Raw genomic sequence first — 24,287 nt, forward strand, 5'->3', positions numbered from 1 at the left:
ACAGAAGCTAATGTGAGAGCTTCCTTGATGGCTGCAGAGCTGGCACTTCACCCTAGCACTGCCTCTTGGCCTCAGCTGCGTGAGATGCTGCTTCAGGGCACTCACGAGCATCCCCAATCTACCACACATCTCCCAGAGCCACAACAGTTTGGAAAAGAACAAACATGCTATTTCAGGCTCCTAGCAGACTTACAGGGTGTCCAAATCCACACTGTTGCACCAACATTCAAAAGCCACCAAAGGCAGACACAGCGGCTTGGCAGACCACATCTCCCTCCATGACCACAGCCTACCAGAGCAACTGGGGACCAAACACGGATAAGCCAGTGCCCTGAACCAATTGCAGAGGTGAAGAAGAGGACAAGGAACTCACAGCGTTCAAACTTAATGCAGACTTCAGCTGCTTCAATCCCCAGTGCCATATTCCCATAACACAAAGCTACATAGCCATAACCCTGCACCACTCAGTTCCAAGGCAGAGGGAGCCTGGTCTTCCTAAAGGCAGAAGCATGTTAGCACCTTCATTAGCCATGGTTTTGGAAGTGCTAAAAGGTATTTTATAATCAGAAAACCAACAAACAGGTTTGGATTGATTTTTAAAGGGAAAGACTTCATTCCCACACACTGCCTAGCGCAGCTGCTAAGTTACCTTATTATAATGCCAAAGAAACCAAGGTGTCTTACTTTACTTTCTTTACTTACCCAGGCCTTCCACCATGCCATTGTGATCTCAGCAGTGATAGCTGTGCCTGTTGATGAAGGAAACCACACACATCACACCTTGCTGTTAGGGAAACTGAGATTTGAAAAGGGGTGGAGAAGAGGAAGAAAGATAAGTTCTTTTCAGTAGACTTACCACAAGAAAATTAGAATAACTGTGCTCCTCACAAGGCTTATTCCCTCTGGAAGCTGCAGAATATAACTGGCCTCTGTGCCTGGAACTGGCAGGTATAACCTGTCCCTATCTACAAATTCCACGGGGTAACGCCCGCAGACATGGCTCAACCTGTTTTGATGTATGATCTCACAGGGAGAGATCATGTTGCCTAATAAACCACGCTTTCCCTGTGAGGAGCCCTATGTTCAACCTCAGCTGACTAAAGCTCATTGTAATACTTCCACCGCTTTCCCCCCACACCCTTCCCTGCCAACACTTTAGCCTCTGGCACTGATACAACATACAAATTACAGCCAGGTAATTTCTCGGCATTATACTCCACTGAGACCCAGCAGGTTCTGCTGCAATGGAGTAAGTCGCTCTCACATTATTCTGGACTCTATTTCTAACATCCTGGACCACAGCAAACCAGGACTCTCAAAACTTAAACCTTCTCCTAGATTACTTTAATCAAAAAAAGTCTAGAAAAAAGGCAAAAAACCCAAACACCTAAACATATCCTACAACTTGCAGTAAAGCTCAGTTGAGTAGCAGACCGTACACTGACTAGAGAGGTCTGTCCCTGTCACACACTAGGACTTGCAAAGCATGACTAAGAAAGCATTTCTGGGCTAACGCAGAACAAACATGTTTAAGGCTAACTGCTTTCATCAGCCTCAACAAGGTTACAAGGCTTGCACTTGTTGTTATTACACATTAAGGCTTGGAGAAATTTGATTTTTTTTTCCTTTTCCTGTTTCCGTTCTTAATACTTTAATATGGAGAAGTGGTTTTGTGAAATCAGCTGAAATATCTTATGGCTGTGGCAGTATTTTCCTGTCTAGACTTTTGTCAGAACCCATGGTGCCAGAATTTATTTATTTGTTTTTAAATGGAAAACTGACCTGATAGACACATTCCCACCAGCCATATCTTAACCCTTGCTACAAAAGAACTTGGTCCCCTTTCACATGTACAGGCCCACATGGGACTGTGGGTAAACATCAAACTACAGCCTTCCCTCCCTCCCTTCCCACACCATTATTTCACTGAACCCAGCTGGGTCACCCCTGGCCTGGGAAGCTGCCCTGGTTGTTCCCACTGGAACAAGCTCTGGCAGCTACTCCCTGCTCAAACCCAGCCATCGCATGGGGAGGGCAGCTATGGAGAAGGCATTGCCCTTGGTACTGAAGTACACAACCAGTATCTGCATGGTCTCTGTTTCAGAGGCAAAGTGATCAACAGTGTACAGCAAGGAGGGCTTACAAGCACTTCATCTTCCCTCTTTCTGGCAGGAGGGTTGTGAGAGCAGGGCAGATTTGCTTTTGCTGTATCCCAGAAAAAAAGGCTGTGCCCAGCTCCTTGCACAGGCCTTTTCCCTGTGTTGGGATTTAATTAGGTCAGCCTGCCATAGAGGTCAGGTTTTCTTGAGGACTCCAAGTACAAAGAAACCTGTCTAGACAGAAAATCAGAATTAGAGCAAAGAGCTGTAGTCACAGAGAGATCAGAGACCAAACCAGACAGAAAATGGGAGAAACTCCAAGCAGACACTTCTGCCAGCACAAACTTAAAAAAGCTACAAATGGACACTGAGGGAATGTTAACAGGAGAATTAGAATTTAATGCAGAGAAGCAATTGCCAGACTTCAAGAAATCAGTATGGATGAGTGAGGTAAGGTCTGGAGAATCTGAACCATGAGGAATCCCTTTCCAAGCACTGTTCTAAACAGATTGTTTAAAACAGCTCAAGTTACCAGACACACCTTTGCTCTGTATTATGGCTCTCACTTAACACAGATGCTCTGCTAAGCTTTTTTGTAGTTTCAACACTTTGCTATTATAAGAAACAAGCATCGAAGCAGCAGAACAGCCTCACCTAGTGCAGTGATTATCCTTAGGAAAGAAACATCAGACAGATTTGGAAGACAATACACAGGTTCTTCTAAGCCTCACCATCTCACACATGCACACAAGTCATTTCTGCATGTTAGGTAAAGTGAGCTCCAACTCCATTGTCAAGATTATCAATAGAAACTCTGTCTAACAGCACATTAAGGTGGTTAACGTGACTCAGTGATCCTGTTTGCTTGCAGTGTGGAGTACTGTGGTATCCCCACAGAATAATCATTCAGTTATCTGCAAGAGTGTTAACTTGCAGATAGCAGTGAGTCAATTACATTGTGGGCATTGACATCCCTGAAGTGTCTCCACAATGAAGCTTTCTCAAACCTCAGCCCCAAACACCCTTTCAGAGGGCCCCTGCTCTTGCTGGTGTGCCTGGCTGAGTTAGTCCGAGTCAGCCAGCAAGAGTGGTCAGAAGCCTTCTACAACAGCGCTTGCACTGTAACCAGGTTTGGTTTGTGTGTTTTTAGGCCATTTGGTCCAAAACAATTTTCAACTAGACATGAAGAAGAAGCTGCTGCATACTTGGCTTCTACTGACTCTGCCCTTGGGACTTTCCATGCTTACATCAGGGACATCGTAGCTGCCTTTGCTATATACTCTACCAGTGTAAGGAAAGTTAGGAGAAAAATCCTGCTCATAATTTTTTAATCTTGTTCAAAACAAAAAAAAGATTTCAGGCACAGAAAAATCAAACATTGGGAGCCTTCAAAAGGCACATTACTGGCATTACTTCAAGAAGCCTTTGCCACCCATTAAGCTCTGACTGCTCATTCTAAGCCAGGAAGAGAAATTTAAAGGATGCACTAGTTTAGATAGAGGGCAGCTAAAGACTTCTCAAATGTAGAAGCTCTCCCATTAGCATATTAGTGAAGTCTGGCATTATGCCTGGAAAGTTTCAGGCCAGGAGCTGACTGCATTGGAACATCACAGCTTATGCAAAATAAAACTCTTCAGCAGTTTTACTTATCCTACAGCTTTTGACTGGTACAGGAGGTTTTTTTTCTTTTTTTTTTAAACCAGTAAGAGAAAAAGAATTGGGGTATTTTCACCCCAAAGTTTGTATTTCAGTTTATTTTTAAGTGAGGAGTTCAGTCATTGGGGAAACAACAGACTAAGCACAAAGATATTTGATACAAACCAATAGTCTGACAAATCATGAAACATGACTACATGAATTTGAGGAAATTAAAGCACACCCCTCAGAACAAACAGGAGAGAAGTATCCTGTTGCAACAGAAAAAGATTAATAATTTTCTCTAATTCATTCCATAAATAACACTGCATAGTTTTACACAACTCTGATAAGGATACACTTCAGAAAACTGCAGCTTTTTCTTTTATTACAATACTAAGCTGCCTCACCCAGCACTATGCTTTCCAGGACCAGACTTTACCTCCTTGCTTTTGGCTCTGACCCATTCCTGACAACATTCTGCTCTACCTTCTCCCCTCTCACAGCTGTTTCTTGCCCCAGCAGCTGCTATGTTTGCAGACAGCTTACACTCCCTCACTGCACACAAACTGTCACCAGTCTCCCCCTACAGACTTTAAGCAAATATGCAAACAACTCCACAACACAAACGCTACCTTTTGCTTCTACCACTCCTTTTCCTTCTCTCTCTTCCCCCATCTTATTGCTACTTACATAGACACCAGCAGCTGACTCCCATCAGAGTTTTTAAGAGCAAATGCTCTAACACCAGCTAATCAAGTCACCATCACCTGAAATCGGACCACTTTATGGCAAGGCTGTGTAAATACACCAGCAGGCTAAACCAAACAAAATTTATTGTCTCTTTATGAAAGAGGTATGCGCTGGGGAAAATGAATTGATGAAGGCAATAGTTTTTACATGGAGACATGCAGCGCAAAAATAAAATCACTGAAGCCTAAAAAAATTGTACTTGCATACCTGGCAGCTCACTGCTCGCCCTGCCCTTTCCTCTTGTGCCTTTGAACCATCTTTCAAAGTGAAAATGATCCCAAAATAGATTTTTTTCCATTTGAAAATCACTAGGTCAGCTCATTTTCCAAGTTTCCTTTATTACTGCAAACAGCTTTGTGCCAAGTACCATAAGACAGAATCTGTGCGAATGTGTTTTGGGGGATGTTCAAACAGCAACAGAGTGAAATCTCAGGGCCTGATTCCTCTTAGCAGCTCCATAACTCAGGAGATGAGCCCTGGGGCCAGAGGGGACTGCCAGTGTCACCGGGCTGCAGGGAGCCATGCAGATGCTTGCACAGGGTGTGCTGATTTCACCTGTGCTGCACGGGGCCCCTCGGCTGTGGGTGGGACGGGGTGAGGCACAGACACAAACAGAGCAGAGCACATCCCCTTGGCTCAGTTCTGACTCCGGCTGAACATTTCTCTGCTCATTCCTTTCTTGTGCTTTCTTGTGCTGGCGCCAAGGAATTCTTCCCAGTCGCCCTAACAACCGCTCCCCACACAAAGAAGGCAACTGTTGCTCTTGTTTAACCCCAAAGGCTAACAAAGAAAGCACCCTCCGTGTCAAAGTAAGCAACAGCAGCTCAGTGGGGTCTGATGGGGACATGGCTGATGCCAGCAGTTCAAATGCCAGCAGCGGGTGTGAGGCAGCATTCAAGAAACCTTTGGATGCCTGTGCATGAAATATTTTTAGCCACATCTATGGGCATTTTTTGTTGTTTAGTCTATGTCAGAACAAGTGCAGGTGTCTGTGCACAGTTAAAGACAGTCCTACTGCTTGAATTGGCCCTGTGATGGAGAAGGATGTAGACCAAGAAGCCTGGGGGTGACTGCTTGATGCCACACTGTAGGCTCTGTTGACTTGCTTTAGAGCCAAAAAGCAATCCATGGTTTAAAGAGCTCAGATTATAGGGCACTGTATTGCCATGGCATTGTCTTCAAATGAAATGAGCATTGACTAATACACCAGAAAGAACTTTTCCATCAGGTGCAGTTGTTTATCTATGTGTCTCTGTCCCCTTTAAAACCAGTGGGAGCTCTCCAGTGAGTGTCAAGCTGGATCCATGGCTTCTTGGTTACTTTGGTCCCCCTCCCTCTGTGGCATAATTGTGGTGACATCACTGAAGTCAGCATGGCCATGTTACACTGGTGACATTCTGATTGGTACTCAGACTTCTGTTTGTGTACATTCCAGTATCTTCATGGAAGTAGCAATGGCATTTGTGTCTCAAAATCTTGACAAAGGAGAAACAGGGAAACAGAAAGTATTGCTTTCCTCTTCCTTTCTTGTGCTCACTGGCATGATCAAAACTTTGATAGATGTGATAAATGTTTAGGAAGGTTGCTGAGGAAGATCTCAGTGTGGACACTTGCCCATCCTCCCCCTCACCCAGACACTAGTTTCTGGGACCCAATGAAAAATGCACAACTGAAAATCTTTTCAGCTGGAGATTGTTTATTTTTGCATTTTATTGTGTGCTTACGCAAAGGCTGTTGCTTTCTAAGGGAAAAACAACATACTGCACAAATTGTGTTTGTTGTAACAAGAACCAAACACAGGGCAAATAAGTTTATAATAGAGAAGGTTTTTCTTTCAAGGGCACTAAAAATAGCAATGGAGCTGCTAAAACAGCCAGCTCTCCTCAAGATGAGGACCATAGCCTAGCTGTGCCAGTTGAACATCTTCCAAATGTTCTATTGTTTCTTTGCAGATCTTTGTCAGATAGGGTGGGACATCCTTAGTGTGGAGTTGGTAGAATAAGACCAGCCCCTCTGTAATACTGAGGTGATTGGAGGCTGTGGAGTCAAACCAGAGCACATTTGACTGGGGTCATGGAGAGATCAAGAAATCGAGACAAGTTTACCTGAGATGCAGAGCACCACAGCATCTCTGCTGTGACATGGTGAGAAGTATCCATTTGTGCCCCAACAGAATGCTTTGTGCCCAATCCGTGAGCTATTTTCAGCACTAGTTTTTGTCACAAATGTGATAAATGAAGGCTGGATGTTTCAGACATGGAATTGTCATTAGCTCATAGACCAGCTCAGTTAGATGCAAGAATAGAAGTAGACTGATAGTACTCTCCTGTCTGGAAGATTTTACTCAGCACATGCTTCAGGGTTGATTTTCATCTCTTTGACAGTGATAGAGTAACCAGGTCACAGAACACCAGTGGTTGTGCCTGTACAAAAAGTGTAATGCAGAAAACACAGCACAGTCTCATGTGCTGCTGCTTGACCAGCCTGGTTTTGCATGGGGGCAGCAAAAGCCAAAAGCATGGCTGAGAAAGGAGCGCTGAGAAAGGCAAAGAAAATGGCCAGGAAAGGGAGACTAAACATGGCAAGGGTTCAGGAAGGAGTTGAGGAAGGACCAGCTGCTGCACAGGCCTGTGAATACCAAAGGGTGGAAAGGAGACAGCCCTGAGGTCTGCCACTATTTATCTCCATGTCTCAGCCTGCAGCGGAAACAGCACTGAGCAGTGGCATTTCCAAGCAGCAGTCACCTAGCTGCAGTCCTGCTATGGAATGCCCTAGAGATGCTGAACCCTTCCAGGTCTAAGAACTGAAGTTCAGTGGAACTCAGCCATCAGACCACTCTTATTGCAGAGATCTAGTTTGGTGAAAGCTGTGTAAAAGTAGATGCTATTGGCTCTTAGGCTTAGACTGTCATCTTCTTCATTGCTGGGCACTGGGGAAAGCACTGCACTGCTGCACAAACTGTGAGATATCCGGAGAATTGTTTTGGACAGATCAGCCATGTTCAGCTTTGGTCATAGCTTCTGGAATGTCAGCAGAAAGCTTGAGCAATTCCTATACAGGCAAGAATCCTGCATTGCATCACAGGTCAATAGTAATCAGGAAACAAATGGAAATTCTTATCCCATGAGACTTTTACAACTCTCATTTGAGTATGTTGTCTCTCTCATGCTGTGTGCATGATCCAGACTACCAGGATGCACATGTCCTTCCAGCAGCAGGCTGCTCCATGCTTCATCCCCACTCATGGCAGCTAGGATGGCTCAGGGCACCCAGTGCCGGTTGAGGGTGAGTAGGACCAGAGAATGATGTGGCCACCAGTTTTACAGCCCGGGAGTTTCTTCCTGGCAGGTCAGATGCAAAGTGAGCACCTTCATTTTATGGGTGGTGCAGGAAGCTGTTCAGGAGCTGCTGGTTTAACCAGGACTTCCACAGGAAAACCAGCTGAACGCACATTGTTTTTCTTCAAAAGCCATGCTCTGAGGATGCCCAGGAAGGCTAATTCACTGTGGATGTGGGTTGTGGGGTCCTGCCTTCCAGCAGCAGCCTGGACATGGCATATTTCCCCCAGCACTGCCAAGAACTGTGGCCCCTTTTCTGGCCTGGTGCAGTTGGCAGGAGCTTCTGTGTGGAGCAGGAGGCAGGGGAAGGAGCAGCCCTCAGTAGAGGGGCAGGGGAGGTGTTGGGCCAGCTAGGGGCTTCAATGGGACTTGCAGGGACAAAAAGCTGTGATGGCATGGGTACAGCAAGGCCTGAATTTCTTGTGGTCCTTTTTCCATCTTGAGGCTTGGAATGGCTCTGCTCAGAACGTGGCCTCCAGAGATGTTCAGCTGCCTTCCTCTTCCTCCTCTCTGAAAGGTGAACAGGAATAGAGCATCTTGGGGCCCATAAGCAGCCCTGCAATAACAAGCCAACAGGTTCCCAGGGCTGACATTTGCCATTAGCATGCTGGCTTGGCAGCAGGAAACTTACAAGGGGCAGGAGCTTCTCCATAGCTTGTGTTCCTTGTGCAGCACTCAGAAAGACAATTGGAAAAAGAGTTTCTGGGGCCAGATCCAGGCAGAGACACACCATGCACTTTGGCTGCAAGAACACTGACAGACTGTTTTTACACTTGCTTCCTGCAGTTGAAGTGCATGTACATGGCTGTACCCACAGGTACCCAGCATGTACATGGCTCAGATAAAAAAGAATGATAGGATTCATGGAAGTGCAGAAAGCTCACCCTTCAGACTGACCATCCAGAGTCACTGCCTGAGGCCATTCAGTTCACATCCTGCCTGCTCTTCCTGCAGTGGTGCTGGGACCAGATGGGCTGGAGTCAGATTTGTTCTTGCTCCTTTGCGTGCTAGGAAGGAAAATGAGCTATTTCCTATTTTGACCTCTGAGTCACTTCAGGGATGCAGAAACCATTAGAGCTGGCAAAAATAGACAGAAGGCTGGGAAGCTCCAGAGCCTGCAGGGCTTCTGTTTCTCCCTAGAAGAGGGAAGGCACCTACTAGATGGGCTGAGACAGACCCGACTCCCTGTGGGTGTCCTGATGGATGGACTGGCATTCAGAGTGTCCCAGACAGTCTGTATGCATTCCTGGAGAAGGTGGCACCTGGTGACACACAGTAGACCTCAGTCTGCCATCATGATGAGAATGGTTTGTAAGCATCCCCTTAGTGCCATAGATCCCAATACTTCTTACAGAGGTGGAGCAGAAATTGAGTAAGGAATATTAAAAGATCTCTGTAGCTGACCAGGACTAATCACTGCCTCTCAGCAGGTTCACTTTTACCTAAGCTACTTCTGATGTACAAGGAAATAGAGACAAAAGCAGTCGTAGTTGTGTTTTTAAAGAGGGTGAACTGCCACAGATGCTCACCACATTTTCTCATTGGTTTTGGTTAGTCAAATATGCCTTTGATGACATAGGGGAAATTTAGGACTCTTGTTTCCAGCTCAAAATGTCTTCCTTTGCACTGAAAAAAGGCCGACTAGAAAACACTTGAGTGCACTTAGTATTTTACCTGCAGTGTGAGAGCCATTATCTTTAAGCAAAGGGTGGCTCTGTTTGGTAGTCTGTTGAAATGTGTTTATTACACATGGATGTCTTGAAAGCTCTGTTCTTCTGTTCCCTCTGAGAAGACACAGGCTGTAAATCAAACCCTTTTCCCATCAGAGGAAAAAGTACTGCTGAGTGGTCAGGGTCACGAGTACAACTCCTGCAGGTCTGTACCCAAGAATCATGTTATTGAGACTCAGCAGGACACAGAGGGACACCAGCATGGATAAAGTGCCACTCAGATGCTATATGACAGTGATGGGCTGGCATGAGCAGAGCAAACTTTGGTGAAATTGGTGTTAGAGGCACAGATGAGTTTATCTATAGATCTTTAATGAGGTATTTATCTATGCGTGCCAATGCTGCATCTCAGAAAGCTTAACAGGGAATATTTCTCAACCAATGGCACAGGCAAAACCTTTCAGCAGAATGCCTGTTCCTTCTTGTTTTAGGGCTTATAGCTGTTTCATCTTTGGGGTCTCCATCACTTCTGAGCTGCCCTCAGAAATCAGAATAACTCTTGGCTAGGAGACTTTCAGCATATGTTCCCTTGCAATGGCACTGAGAGAGTCCGCAGTATGAGCAACAGGGAAATTTAGTTGCAGAAGCTGATGGAGCACAGGGTAAGTCCTCATCTAAAGGCCAAGAGACATTCATGAAGTAAAGATCAGAAAAATTTCAGCATGGGCAGCATAGGCTGCCTGTGGTTTCTTTAGGAATGGGAGCATAGGGGAAAGGGGCAGTTTTCAGTTACTGATTCAGTGCTAAAGTCAGTAACATTTCTGCTTCCAACTTCCATGCAACCAAATAGGGTATGTTGGTGTATGTTCACATGTAAATGCCACTCCTGAGACTGTGAAGTATGTTTGATGAAAGGTGCTACATCAGCACTGAAGGCTATTTATAGACAAGTCTGTAACCAAAGCCCTAGGTCTGCACATTCCCGGTCTCTGGGGAAGCTCAGGTCAAATCTGAGTTCTGTCGTCTCAGGCATGCATTAAACCTAACCAGCCACAGCTGCAGCCAGTGTTGGGTTTTTGTTAATGCAGAACAAAAATGCCCAGAGCCTTTGGCTCCAGGACAGCTATTGTTTATCTGATCTCTTTTAAGAGCTTGAGCCTGCCTTTCCCATAAGGACCAGACGAGGGAACAAAAAGGAGAGAAGGCCACAGAGTTGTTTGTGGTGCGTATCGTCCTACCAGCCTGGGGAGCACAGTGGGAGTGAGGTTTTGTCAGAGCCCCTGACACCACAAGGTGCACAGCTCCAGGTAGAGGGTTTCAGCTCCCATTAAATCTGCCACAGGAGGGAGGCACTTGTCTCTGCCACACACAGCTCCCACCTAGCTTTGTCACAATGGCTTCATGTGACAACCAGTCCCCTCAAAATCAATGTCCATGTTTTCTGCAGATATGACTCCACCATTAAACGAACATTAGCTTGACTGACCACCCCCATTACAGTTTTTTAGTAAGGATAGGGATAACAGGCCAGTCAGGTCCAGAAAGCATCACATTCCCAGCTGGCTGAAGCCACATGCTGCATTCACAGGATGGCATAAGTCACAGATGTCCTTGGCCTTACTCTGTCTTGCTGTGTGCCCCAGGTAGAGATAGCATGGGCTCAGGGGCCTGCGCAAGGACCAACTTACTATCCCATTGCACACAAGGCTGTGGCTGCCATGCTTTGCACAGCTCAGCAGCTTTGCAGCATCCTCGCTTGCCCATAATTGCAGCCTACTTGGGTTGGAGATTTTTGTGGCTTACCCCTCATGACCTCCTTGCCTGCATCATGTTTCTACCAACCCTTCACCCCTGAAATCCTCAGTGGGGATTGGAGAGATACAGAGGAAGCCTTACCAGCAGGGAGGGAAGAAAATCAACCAGCATCAGAGACAGTGAGGGAGAAGGGAATTTAGGATCGGGTCCTGTGTACTTAGGCATGGCTCCTAGAAATCAGCAGTTGTGCTTGGGACACCCAACCCTGGTTGGAGACGGGTGTCTACAAAGTTTTCATGGGTATAGGATTTGCCATATAATTTGTTGTTTGCTGAAGATTTGAGCTCTAGCATCTTGCTTTAAATCTTGTTTCTATGCACTAGACTTCTCTTTTGAGATAGCAATCCTGTACATGTGTACATTCCATTCCATGTGTCAGTCAGTGTTTGAGCACCAATTTCAATGGAATTTTGTCAGCATTTTTACCCTGCAACCTGAGATCAAGAAGAACTTATAAAAAGGAATGCCATGCCCTTGAATTAGGCAAGAATTGCAATTCTCAGGCTAGAAACAGGAAACTGAAACACAGAACATACCCTTGTTTCTAGTCACATAATGAATCGAGAGCAACCAGGCACAGACAAGCTTACTCCCTCTCAAAATGACCCTTACAATGAAATTCTCTGTAGTGTTTAACCAGTAAGCACTTTTATTGTTGATTTTGAATTCATTAAGACTACATTATGTTGGATTACAAGACTTTGGCTACATCTCCCACATTTGCATGCAGGCATTACATTTGCAGGATTTTCTTAGAGAAATGGAGCAGGCGCATAAAATGCATAAAGGTTAAATGATTATAACATGGAAGCAGCATGTCAGTTACAGAAATTTGTACCACATGTATCAATAACAAACCCACATCCCCATTTAAAACCTCTTTGTCCATCAGAAATCCATCTGGTTCCTCTGTCCCTCATCTCCTTGCCCTGGCTGTCTGTCAGCCAGCATTCCCACTGTTTCTGAAAACACACATCTTCTTTTTTTTAGAAAAAGGTTTAGTACAGTACATTGTTTTTCCCTTAAAAACAAAAACATTTCTTCTTCACAACGCCCACCCACTTAAAAAAAAAGAAAAATCTATCGTAATCTCTTCAAGCACTGTTAAATGTTAGGAATCTCTATTGTATTACTGAAAGTATCAGATCACTAACAAACTTCTAAACATACTATGATGACCCTAAAATTCCCCCTTCCCCAAAACTACCGAGAACTGAAAATGCTATACTGCATTATCACACTTGCATGCATGTATCCTGAGCCACCTGTATTTATTCACCTTAAGCCCCTTTAATAAATAACTGTCCAGCAGTAACATCCAGAAGTGTGCTGTCTCCTCCAAATTAAACTCTATATTTACAGAAGTAGGGCTGTCTTCTCAGTGAAATGTTGTTTTTTTAAAAAACAAAACAAAACAAAACAAAATAACAGCAATAAAAACAGCTAACATTTAAAGAGAGAAAGCATATTACCGATCACGTTGTCTAAAGACCAACAGGAGTAAAAAGCATTAGGAGCACCAGGTGCACATGCATTTGAACTGGTACAGTTCACAAAATAATGTCATTCATTGTTGTGCTCGCTCATTCAGATGAGGAGCTGATTCTTTTTCTTTCTTTTTCTTTCTTACACTTAGGGCCGTCTGCTCTGCAGGCTACTCCCACAGATGGCAATACATGCACTGGGGTTGAAAGGTGGCCATAAATATGCTTTGATCAACATGGTTCCATATCAGCTTTAAACGCATGGAGTTTCCCTCCCCACCTCTTCGCACCTTGTGTCATTTAACATCTGCAATAAGTGTGAGCCAAAGGCTCCTTAAATCCTCAGTTTTTCTCTTGGATGGGGGGAAGAAATAGTTATTCACTTTTTTGTGAGTTTCTAGTGATGCAATGAGCTGGAACATACAGGGGAATCCTCCCACATGAGAACATTTCTCAGCAGTGTAAGTACTGCAGTCACAACTGGTATACATGCATACCAAAATAAACATAGTCAAATATCAAGCCAGTTGGAAGGATTTTGTCCCTTCCTTCATTTTGAGTCAGCTCTCAGCTCAGAGACATCAATATTACTGTCTTGATATCAGTTTGCCTATGCTGATTTACACCAGGTAAGGATCAAGCTCAACAGAATGTAAAATAGCAACCAGTTTCTCCTACTGCATTGTTATAGTGCCTGAGATCACTGCAAATGGCAATTTTGCTCCAAAGACAAGAAGCCTTTCCATAGCCAGTGCAGTATATTTACGGCCCCACCACTGCAAAGGCAATTCAGCCAGGTTCGCTTTCTCTTTTTCCCAAGTTACCAGCAAACTATCACCTAAACCTGCACTGCTCCCATCAGAGAAGCTTAATTTTATATAAAGAAGATGCTGGGAACTCCATTTACGCTGAATTTAATTTTCATGGTGCTTTCTGCTTTATTATGTATAGATCACCTAGAAACCCAGATCATTCCTATTCTTCATGCAATTGCATATTACGTAGAAAATGTAAGCATCTTGTTTCTGCAAGACTGGCTATTGTAGCAAAGGAAGATACTTTCCTCAACCAGAACAGACAGACATATTGGAAGTTTGATTTTCTATAGTCAACACTCCTGTTCTCACTGAAACTAAGTCAAATTCTACAGTAACATGAATTCAAATCTGTAACAACTCTCCTGACCTATCTTCAAGATTTATATGGGAGCAAGACAATAAAGAGTATGTCTTCTGGGCTTTTTCACATCTGATCCATTTGTTGCAAGTTTGAAGAGATACAAAATCTGTAAGAATTTTTTTCCTTTCAATATTCTATCATTTGTGGAATCCACCATTGTTACAATCTGATCACCACATGCTGATAAGAGACTTGGGTCTGCCCCAATTTCACATACAGATAAGCCTCAAAGGCCATGTTTTGCTGTGGCAGGGCTGTTTTATTATTATTATTATTATGTGCAATTTCAATTCCTAGCTAGCATTTGTTGGCTTGTGATTCTTACATGGACGACATGAGATGCTATTAAGTTCAACTGCATGTTCACGTTACAACAGGTCCTAGATCTAGCAAATCTGTCTCACATAGGATTCCTTAGGTAAAAAAAAAAAAAGTTAACCAATGATTTCTGCTTTTAAAGCACCTTCCCCCACTTCCAGGTGCCCACCCCTCACTGGAGTCATCCAGTTCCTTCCACTTGTGTCAAAAGTGGAGTTTCACCAGAAAAGCAGCGGAAAATTGACATAGTTTAGTTACACCTTTCAGCTGAAAGAAAAGGAGGTAAGTGATGACTGTGTTGCCTTTCCATTCATGGGAATGCCACTCTGAACAGTTTTTGTAAAGGAAGAGAAACCAAATATAAAAACCTACACAGTTCCCACACACAGACACATACACACTTACACACACTTCTCCTCCAAAGAGAAATCCATTCTTATGGACCACATTTTGCAAACCCTATTCAAGTGACCAAAAAAAATGAGGATTAAGTGCATCCTTTCTCCTTTCTGATCATGATATAGTCACAGGTCAGCAAAGTAGTGGGCATAGGGATGTTCCTCTTGACCTGCAGGACATTTTAATGCATGCAGAAGTGCTTTGCTGGCTGAATGTGGAACAGCTCCAAGGCCAGCTGACAACCATGAGTGTGATTCCACTACCTGCACCAATATACATGAGGTAAGGGCATAACTCAAGAGAGCAAAGCAGTGCAAGAAGAGAAAGAGGCTCTGTGGTTCTTCTGAGTTTGACAGCCTCAGCTGCATACACACGGCATGTCACAGTGATCAGCACGGACCCATGAGAGCTTGGTATGTTGTTCTGCAAGTGGGACTTCCACTGGCAATAGTAAGCCTGATTCCTGTTTGCAACAGGACATTTATACGTCTGTAAAATCTGCATAACAAGGCCTTAAATCTGGAGCAGCCACATGATACAGTTAGTGCTTTAGCGTGGATTTCTATGCCAATAACCAGTGTGATGTGCTACACACCCCCACCTACACACAGATGGTGAGATAGATATATGCAGAGTCATAATGCAACATAAGCATTATTTCTACAGATATCCTAACAACATAGCTAGTGACTAAGCTAACCAGCATAAGGATCTGCAGCCACCCTTTCCAATACCATGTGATAGATGCTGGTAGAGAAAAGCAAGCTCAGGTGTTACACTGATTCACTAGGGAATGATCTGGGATCAACCCATACAGTTATCGCTTAGCGAACACAATTCATGGGCTGCCCCACAGTCCCGCGTCAAACTCCTACCTGTACAGTGATGGTGGAGGTGCCCACATCACTTTCTGATGACACACAGAATTGAGGTCAAGAGCAAACAGTCAGTGGTTGGAAATCCTCCAGACAAACATTATAGAAGAGGGGGGAAAAGGCTAACTCTGACACTTCCCACCATGCCTCTCTTGACCATAGGTAGACTGCAAGGTTAGATTATTGGGATCCAGGCTGACTAAAGAAAGCCTCTCAGAAGGATTCATCTTTGAATCACAAAATGACCCTGTTCTGCTTGGCAGTAAGACTGAAAGGAAATTTCTCCGTGATTAAACAGCAATGGAATCAGTCCACCAATGCTCCTGATTTATGTAACATACAGTTTGCATATGGTACCATTCATGCTCAAATTACACATTTTTGTTCAATTCTGAAGTGTTTTCTATGAATGAAAACAAAATAACTAGCCAAAAAGTTCACTGGAATTCTTCTGAACTTTGGACAACATTGAACCCAGGTCTTGTTCAGGGTTTGGATTTCTGAACCAAAATCTGGCCTTCAGTGACTAACCTACACAACCGGATCTTAACATATTCAGACATGGCAGATTCAAAACTAATTCTGTCAGGAGAAGGACACCCCTCTTCTATGCTAAATTAATGGCACACAGTCTCATTTTACCTTATTATTGTTATAGCCTTCTTAGAAACTTTCACAGAAGTTCCACCAGCAGAACTAAAGGCAGAAATTATCTTTGCAATCATTGTTCCATGTTAACATCTGGATGCAGTACTGTTGGGGGAAAGAATACAAATGCTTCAATGAACTATGTTTAATCAACTTGCAGGTGGCAGCTATCAAAACAACAGATGCATGTGTATCCAGCTAAAGTTACTAGTGTATGATCTGACATACCAAGTCAGACAAATGTCACATGTAAATAGATCTTGAAACGTATACAAACAAAAGCTGCTACTGCTACTGTATCTAGCTGATCATTTTGGTTTTTTTGTGTACCCCATAGCTCTGAATCTATCCACTGAATGCTTACTCAGCACGTGTGGTATAAATATATTCATACACTAAAACTGACACTTGGTAATTTCTTTTTTTTCTTCTTCTTTTTTTTTTTTTTCTTTTCTTTTGCTGACCAGCAACAAATTCTGTTATCTTTAACTGTAAACCAATACTCAATAAATATGCCGTGTTCAGCAAAGAGACGTGTTTTGCCACTCAGGATTTTGCTGCGCTCTAAGCCATGGGCTGTGGGGGTGGCCGTGAAGGGGGAGGTCCAGGAGGGGCTCGAGATGGGGGTGGCCCAGGAGGTGGCTGCCTGGAGGGGGGCTGCAGAGACACAGGAGGAGAAGGACTCCTTGGAGCATGGTTGACGTTGTCCCGTCGTGGCAGCTTTGGTGGTGGGTTGTAAGGCGCAGAGGTCCCATCTGATTTTACCCGAGTGAAGTTTATGCATCTCCCCTGGAGGTAAAAGAAAAATTCATTATTCATAAAAAGCATTTGTTTTGATTCAGCAGCAGCTAGCTAAAAGGGCTGTAATCAGAGGGGCAGGATGCGCTTATAGATCTTCATCCGGTGTCATTCACTGGGTCCCTAGGCATGACATTCAAGCCTTGCTGTATTAAAGATCAGTACTACAAACAAATGCCTTCCGTGTGTTTCAGAGTTACTGCCTATGGAAAATAGCCTAGGACTGGTTTAAACCAAAAAGGAGCCCTGTGTGATTTTGCTGACATGCACTCTTTGATATTACAGCCATGCAGAACATGGCTACTGTCATAGCTCCACCACAAACTAATGCCTGCCTGTTGAGTTCCCTTACTGATAAAGCTGTGCTGGAAAAAACTCACAGGAGAAACAGGATTATACCTGAGGAACAACATTAGCAAAGACACCACCTGTAGCCTTCCTTTTCATAGAGATGCTAGCCTAGATGGTGGCCGTACCTCCAAAACTATGCTGAGATATTACACTCTCTTCTGTGCTCCAAATGTAGATATGGCTTCCTTATTGTCCTCATAAAAGCCTACTAGGTGTGGGACAATAGATTTCCACCAAACAAGTTGCAGGCAGGAAGGGAGACAAGACCCTAAAGACAACCTCACCTTTCCTGTGGGGAGTAGCCAGAGCAATCTCAATCAGACACCAGGACCTCACCTCTCTGCTCTACTTGCTCCTCCCCATGGTCACCATGTTTTTTACGAAACAGCCCACTGTCATTGTGGAAGCCTCATGAAACCCTGCAGATGCAAACTTGTGTGCAGAGATGCAATGCTTGGCATCTCCATACCCATCTCTTCACCTGGAGAAGTGGGAGGAGATGCTTAGGCAACAATCCAGATGCCACAAGCTTGGCAGAAGCCTGGAATTCAGAAAGACCTTTCATCATCACATACAAGGGCTGAAGGTGAAGACAGTCTTAAAATGAAGGAGTTACACTGCCAACAGCCTATTCACAGGAGCCTTCAAATGTCTGATGTAACAAACTGGCTAATCCCATTAGCCTCAACCCCATAATTTCAGTAGAGTAGCTCTTAACAGCCCTTCAGATATTGAACAGAGGTCATTCACAGCTTCTATGCAATTATCAGAAGCACGAAGAGGCTATGCTTTTTTTTTCTCATCTTTATGGGATGTGGTTTCCATACAAATAACTTTGGGCTGGACAGTACCCAGCCATTAGTGGTGAACCCCATTTGCCAGCACTTTTTCTTTTGTTCAGCATGCCTGGTTTTGTTCCATGCAGCAGCCATCCTCATACAAATGCCCTCTACAGTTTATCATGGTGGGGAACATTACCTATTTTTCTCTTTCCAGGACAAACACTGCATGGGGAAAAGCACAAAAGCAGTTTGATACGTCAGGAAGTATCTATTCCAGAAGGCAGCTTTCCTACATAATTTTCAAAGACATGCAAAGCCATGATACTGGGCTGAGGTTTAGGTTGCATGTTGGGTCCAACAAAGCAAATTCAGCTCAAAGGTATATGAATTCCCCTCGAGTAGAACTCAGGATTCCTTCAGAGTTAAGCAGCTGTAGACTGTGATCTCTGAAGCTATATAAGATTGTGATAAAAAAGGAGATACAAGAGTCCATTGACAGGGACAGATCGCTCTGGCTCAGTGCTGCCTGGCACAAGGAAACACCAAAGGTGTTCAGGGAATGGGCTGAGTTTCTCTGGCAACTCCACAAGTCACAATTTCCAGTGGAATCCAGGCTAAGGCCATCACAGCTGAGCCACATCTATTTGTTTTGTTAGGAGACTTACAATGCCTGTATCTTGGTTTGTGAAACTACTCCTTTAAAAGGAAGAGAATCTTTTTAGTACATGACTTCTCTGTAGAAAGGCAAACAGAGCTACTTCTGCTATGCATCAAGAGAAGCTTATGCAAGCTTCAGGGAGCTCAGAAAATGATTCAACGAATGTACTAACGCCCAAATGGTACCACCCTACCCTTACTTGGACTGGATGGCTCAGGGCTTCAGGGCTCAGCTGCAGCCAAAAGCTAACTGAATGGATGTGTTGTTGCCTGTACATAAGACGTATTCAGTCCAAGTTTTCACCATCACAAATTCACCACTACACTTAAACAGCCACCTCAATAAGTGGGATAAAATCCTCCTTCTGAAAAAGCAGGCTTGTTAAAGCAGACTTTGCTTACGAGCCTGGTTCAAGGCAACACTGTGCTGGGGCCAGATGCATGGAGGCATCAATGGGCAAAAGCCTGCTTCTTGGCAGCTTCTGCAAAGATACACAGCTGAATCAAGAAACTCACAGGTCAGTGCTTTGCTCTACTGTCACCCAACTCAAGTCCTTCCCAGCGCTGCAGCAAATGGCCATCCTTGTCAGCCTATAACTGACATTTGTCTTCTGCTGTGCTCACTTTGAAAATCAGCAGTATTTACTGATAGGCAACGAATGATACAGATTAATTTAATAGCTGTACTGCTATACATTTAAGAAAATTCAGCCTTGATTTTATGAGCTTACAAATTTAGAATGGCAAAATAATCACTTAAGGAAAAAAAAAACAAAAGAAGTCAGAGGTATTCAGATAAGATTCAGGATATGGAGATGGAAAAAAAGAGAACAATTTCCCAGAACAAATGCAAAGATGCAAACCCAGCACTAGCGCTTTTGCCTACCAGCCTTTGCCGCCTCTGTTGTCTTTTTCCCAAACATCAATTCCAAATATATTCATAGTCTATAATCAAAGGGGATCCCATAAATCTGTTTGCATTACTTTCACTTCACTTAAAGTGATAGGCGACGTCAAGCTGCTGCCAGTTTCTGCCACACTCGCTGATTTGTCAGACAGATGGGTAATTTAAAGGCCATGCGCCGCATTGTGTCAGGAAAAATACGGTTGGGTTGGGAGAGTCTGACAGATAGAGGCTTGTCTGATCGATGTATGCATTGTGACACTTCCTCACGAAAGATCATTGGTGTTAGCCTACAATCTCTTACATCAAAGACTTCTGGTGAATACTGGAGCAAATCCTCCTGAGCACTTCAAGCAGCCATTGATAAATCGAGGCTGAACTCGTAGCCAGAGTTAGGATTAACAGCCCAAAGGGAAAGGGGGGAACAAATGACAATAAATCCTAAGTCAGTTTTAACTTCTCTGGTGTATTTCATCAAAGGATTTCCAGGTTGCAGAATTAAGCCCCGCACTCATCACGCTTTCCAAACAACAAAATGCCACAGCAATTCTTTTGCCTCATGGGCATGTCCCTCTGGGATTACCTTCATAAAAAAATTTTGACGGTTTCTTAAATAAATAAGCTGCTGCTTAAAGCAGCTACAAAATTCTTAATACTCTGTGTCTGAAAAGATTAAGTAATCTCCTCTCCAAACGCATTTGAAGGCTCTTGAAACACAGAAATCAGACAGAACAGACAGGACAGAAATATTTAGACGTTATTCCAAAAGTATCCTGCTCACTGATCTCTGCTGTCCTTGCATGAAGGATTAACAGCAATCAAAAGCCACCTTTGCATTAGTAGCAATAACAGGATTTTTTTTTCCCAGAAGCATGTTATACACCAAGTGCTTCAGAAAGGGCTCAGAGCTGCACAGTGCAGGAACACCACAGTGATCTGCAGCACAACAGCTGTCAGTAGCTGCCTTATTGTTTTCTAGGAAGCAGATGATCTGTGTAAATCCAGTTCTGTCTGGTTTCAGCCCCTCTCCTAGCAGAGCATCCCTCAGATGGTGCGACCCGTCCCGCTTACTGTCATTCAGGTTCCAACCGAAGGTCAGCGCAGCGCCATATGGAGTTACGCCCTTGCTTCAGCTCACATCTGCACAGTCTTCCTAATGCACAATTATTTTGCCTCCCCATATGTCCATCTACTTGTTAGGCTCTTGTTACGCTGCTCGCCAAACTGGCTTTTCAAAAAGCACAAATACTGAAGCAGCGGGATCTGCCCTTGCCCTGATTCCAGCTTTTATCCCAGTGTAACAATCACATGTGCAATTCAGACACTTTGTACTTCTAGGCAATGCCTCCTCGACCACCTAGGATGTGCTTTTGTGTGTGGTTTGTGGGGGGAAGGAAGGGAGGAACCTCTTGAAAGTCACTGAATCTTTTTTCTGGGCTAATTTCTTCACAGAGCTTAGTACAATGTTCCCCAGCACTTGTTGCCCAGAAGTCCTTAGTTACTACTCCACAAGTTTTCGAGAGAAAGGATCCATACAATTCACAATATCATGGGCATGTCTCCACACCCGTGGTACAAAGAACACCCCAGAAGAAGTATTTCAAAAATCCAACCCATCTGCCCATCGCTGTCACTTTTCCCTGTTTCAAGTAAAACTTGGGTATTTATTTAATAAAAAATCAAATCCAGTTTCATCTTTCTGCACATTGGAATGGTTGTAAATGCTAAGGTCAGTCTGTTTCTTCTTTTTAGCTGCATTATATACCAATAAAAATAGAAGATATCATTCCCATTACAAATTTTACTTGAGCTTTCATTCACCCGTATTTTTCCTTATGGAATCTCTGCGCCCCAGCTTTAACTAGCAGAGAGGGATGGTACCTGATTGAAAAAGAATTAGCACCCATTAAATAATTTATAGAGACTTCTAGGTCTTTGATTGTGGAAAAACATGAATCTTGCCTTTTAGCATGAGTTGAAAAATCATTCCTTCAGAGATTAGAGGTCCTCACATTGTTGTCCAAAGCACAAGATCATGAAATTAAATACATATATACATACATATATACACACACATACACAGATCTGGTTTGTTAGCATTTACCATCACTTCTTAAGTGTCTACCAATGCAAAAGCAGAGTTCTAGATCTCAGCAGAATAGTTTGTATGTTTGCTGAAAATCTAAGTGAGAAAAGCCTAGTAAAGATAAAAGGAATGCTAAAACTTTGAATCTGAGACAAAAGATGCTGAAGAGCTAGCATGTACGGAGAGTCAGTCAGTTTAGCTAACTGAATGCTTTAACCCAAAGACTGAGAAACCAACAGGCTGTACACCTTTAAAGTCAATCACTTTTGTAAAAGTTGAATTTTGGAAAAAAATTGAGGACCAGAAACGAGGCCTTTTTACTCCATTTATGAACGAGGCACATTATGGAGGGTCATTTTATAGAGACAGAGCCAAAGCAGGGAGGTACAGAGCCCCCACTACTTGAGTCCACTGGCAAGTATCAGGATTAGCAGCTGGCTCCTCAGCAGCCAGGACCTATGTGAAGCAGCCTGTGCCAAAACCTTCCTTGCACTGCACTGCTTCATGTTGACTGTGTGCTGAACATGTCACGGCTCGTTAAAACCTTCATGGATTTCCTGGGAATTGCACTGATTACCCTGCAGCATGCAGTCTAGAAATTAGTGAGCCAATGAAACGACTTGTCACATAAAACCCAAGCCTGCCTGGTTTTCAGGCCCAGTCTAGTAACTTTTAATGATCCCCACTTTTACATTTGGGACTGAGACACTGTTTTTGTGTTGAAAAATGAAATACTGGAAAAGTCTGAGATTCCTGTATCAGCAGCGTGGTGGCTGGTCATGTTTTCAGTTCAATAAATATATAATATATAATTATTTTTTAATTATAATGAATGGCAATCATTAGAATTTAATTGTTATGTAACACTGTGATTATTCCATCAATTATTGATGTTTAATTTATAAACTCGTAATTATTTCTTTTTATATATAGCCATTTCCAGCTACTAGGTCTCAAAACAAAACAATATAATTACCATAAAATATTTGTTTGTATGGGAGTTTGGCTCTTTAAACATCTTCCAGTTGAACAGGTCCTCTCCTTTCAGTGACAATTTTCTGGGGATATATTTGGCAATTCAGAATTGCTGTCAATCAAGTACTACGAACCAGTCAGAGAAAATGGGGTTTACTGATTGGAAGAGGATTTTAGAAGTAAGATTCAATAAAGCAGGGGTGAACAACAATGAAAATACAGTTTTCTTCAGTATTGCTTTTAAAAAGGAGATGCATTCCCTCCATTTCTTAATTGAGTGCATTATCTGGCATCTTTAGATATGAACTAGTTAGACTTCTGGTCCCTCCTTTAGTGATGGAGCTATTGGAAGAAAAGAAAATCAGCATGCTGTGGGTGATAAATCACTCATACGCTAACAGTGAGCTCCCTATAATGGCTATAAGTACATTCAATAAATTGAAAATTAAACAAGATGAATGCAAAATACACAAAGAAGATCCAAGAGGAAGCAGCAAACTGCTTACAGCCCAGCTGGATGTGCACATCGGTAGGCACTGTGCCTCAGCTCGTAGTCCCACTCGTACATGGCACCTCTTAAAGTCAGGGATGGGTCCTCTGGGAACAATCTATTATGTTTAAATAATAGATTGAAATAGATAGGAAACAGAATCAGCCAGTTTTAGGAGTCGGATGGAGGAAAAGCTGAGCCAGGGAAATTGGCCCTTTTCAGCTAGACTCAGGGTCCATCAGCAAAATAAACTTCATGCTGAACACATCCCTACAACCCAACTGCCATATGCCTGTTACCACTTATCCAGCTTAGGCACAGAAGGAAAGGACAACACAGCAGGTGACATGGAGTATCCATCCCAGTAATGAAGACAGGGCTATTTAAATAATTTGTATCACACTCCATTCAGCAGGGAGCTGCATGTTTTTTCTAGCTCTGTCTTAGCAATAAAATGCAGCAGTGGGCTACAGACACCTCCTGAAAGAAGGGCCAGAGTCACAAGATTTCTTGCAGGAATGCACAAAACATCACATGTCTTGGACCTTGCTGAGGTTGTGGCTGAAGTAACTCCAAGTGCAGACCATACAGCCTGTTGGTTCTGAGGACAGAAATGGTTTCTGCGACAGAAATTGGTGACATTAAGCATAAACAAAGTAACGCGCCATCAGTCATATTTGATGCTCACTCCCAGCCTCCAAGTATAGCTAAACCAGACCAAACCTCACTCGAACCTGACAGAAATATCTTGCTTAAGTCAAACCTAAACCTGCATTCATGATGCACAATCTACTTCTTTGCTTTGATGGATAAAGCTCCTGGTGGGGAGGAAGTGAGAAGACACTGCTCACCTACCCAAGGTCAGGCAGCAACCCAGGGAAGGAACTGGTGTATACAAGTTCAAGACTCGTGACTCACATCCCTTATTTCAACCACAGTACCACACATTTCCACATTTGTATGCTGACAATACAAGAATGTGGTTCAAGGGAAAAAACAGTGATTGGTTTGCAAAAGATTTTTCTTTTTTC

At 43.5% G+C, this 24,287-nt stretch overlaps 2 protein-coding genes across 3 annotated transcripts in view; both read right to left on the reverse strand.

Moving 5' to 3' along the window:
* Window positions 1-8,787, reverse strand: part of LOC122175374 (annexin A8-like) — a 20,875-nt gene extending 12,088 nt beyond the window's left edge. Inside the window, exons 1-2 of one of the 2 annotated variants that reach the window (XM_042863017.1) lie at window positions 8,710-8,787; window positions 703-749 (exon numbers count right to left, since the gene is read on the reverse strand). In XM_042863017.1, coding sequence (XP_042718951.1) covers window positions 703-749; window positions 8,710-8,725 — 63 coding nt within the window. In that variant the 5' untranslated portion in view covers window positions 8,726-8,787. Of the gene's footprint in view, window positions 1-702; window positions 750-856; window positions 1,481-8,709 lie in introns of those variants that run through there. The other variant, XM_042863018.1, reaches the window with a different exon arrangement.
* A 3,149-nt stretch (window positions 8,788-11,936) lies between these two features.
* Window positions 11,937-24,287, reverse strand: part of ANTXRL (ANTXR like) — a 51,389-nt gene continuing 39,038 nt past the window's right edge. The window contains exon 18 of the mRNA XM_042863131.1: window positions 11,937-17,002. Coding sequence (XP_042719065.1) covers window positions 16,778-17,002 — 225 coding nt within the window. The 3' untranslated portion in view covers window positions 11,937-16,777. The remainder of the gene's footprint in view (window positions 17,003-24,287) is intronic.

The sequence above is a fragment of the Lagopus leucura genome, unplaced genomic scaffold (genome assembly GCF_019238085.1).
Source record: "Lagopus leucura isolate 7727_CA_CO unplaced genomic scaffold, USGS_WTPT01 Super-Scaffold_739, whole genome shotgun sequence".
Lineage (NCBI taxonomy): Eukaryota > Metazoa > Chordata > Aves > Galliformes > Phasianidae > Lagopus > Lagopus leucura.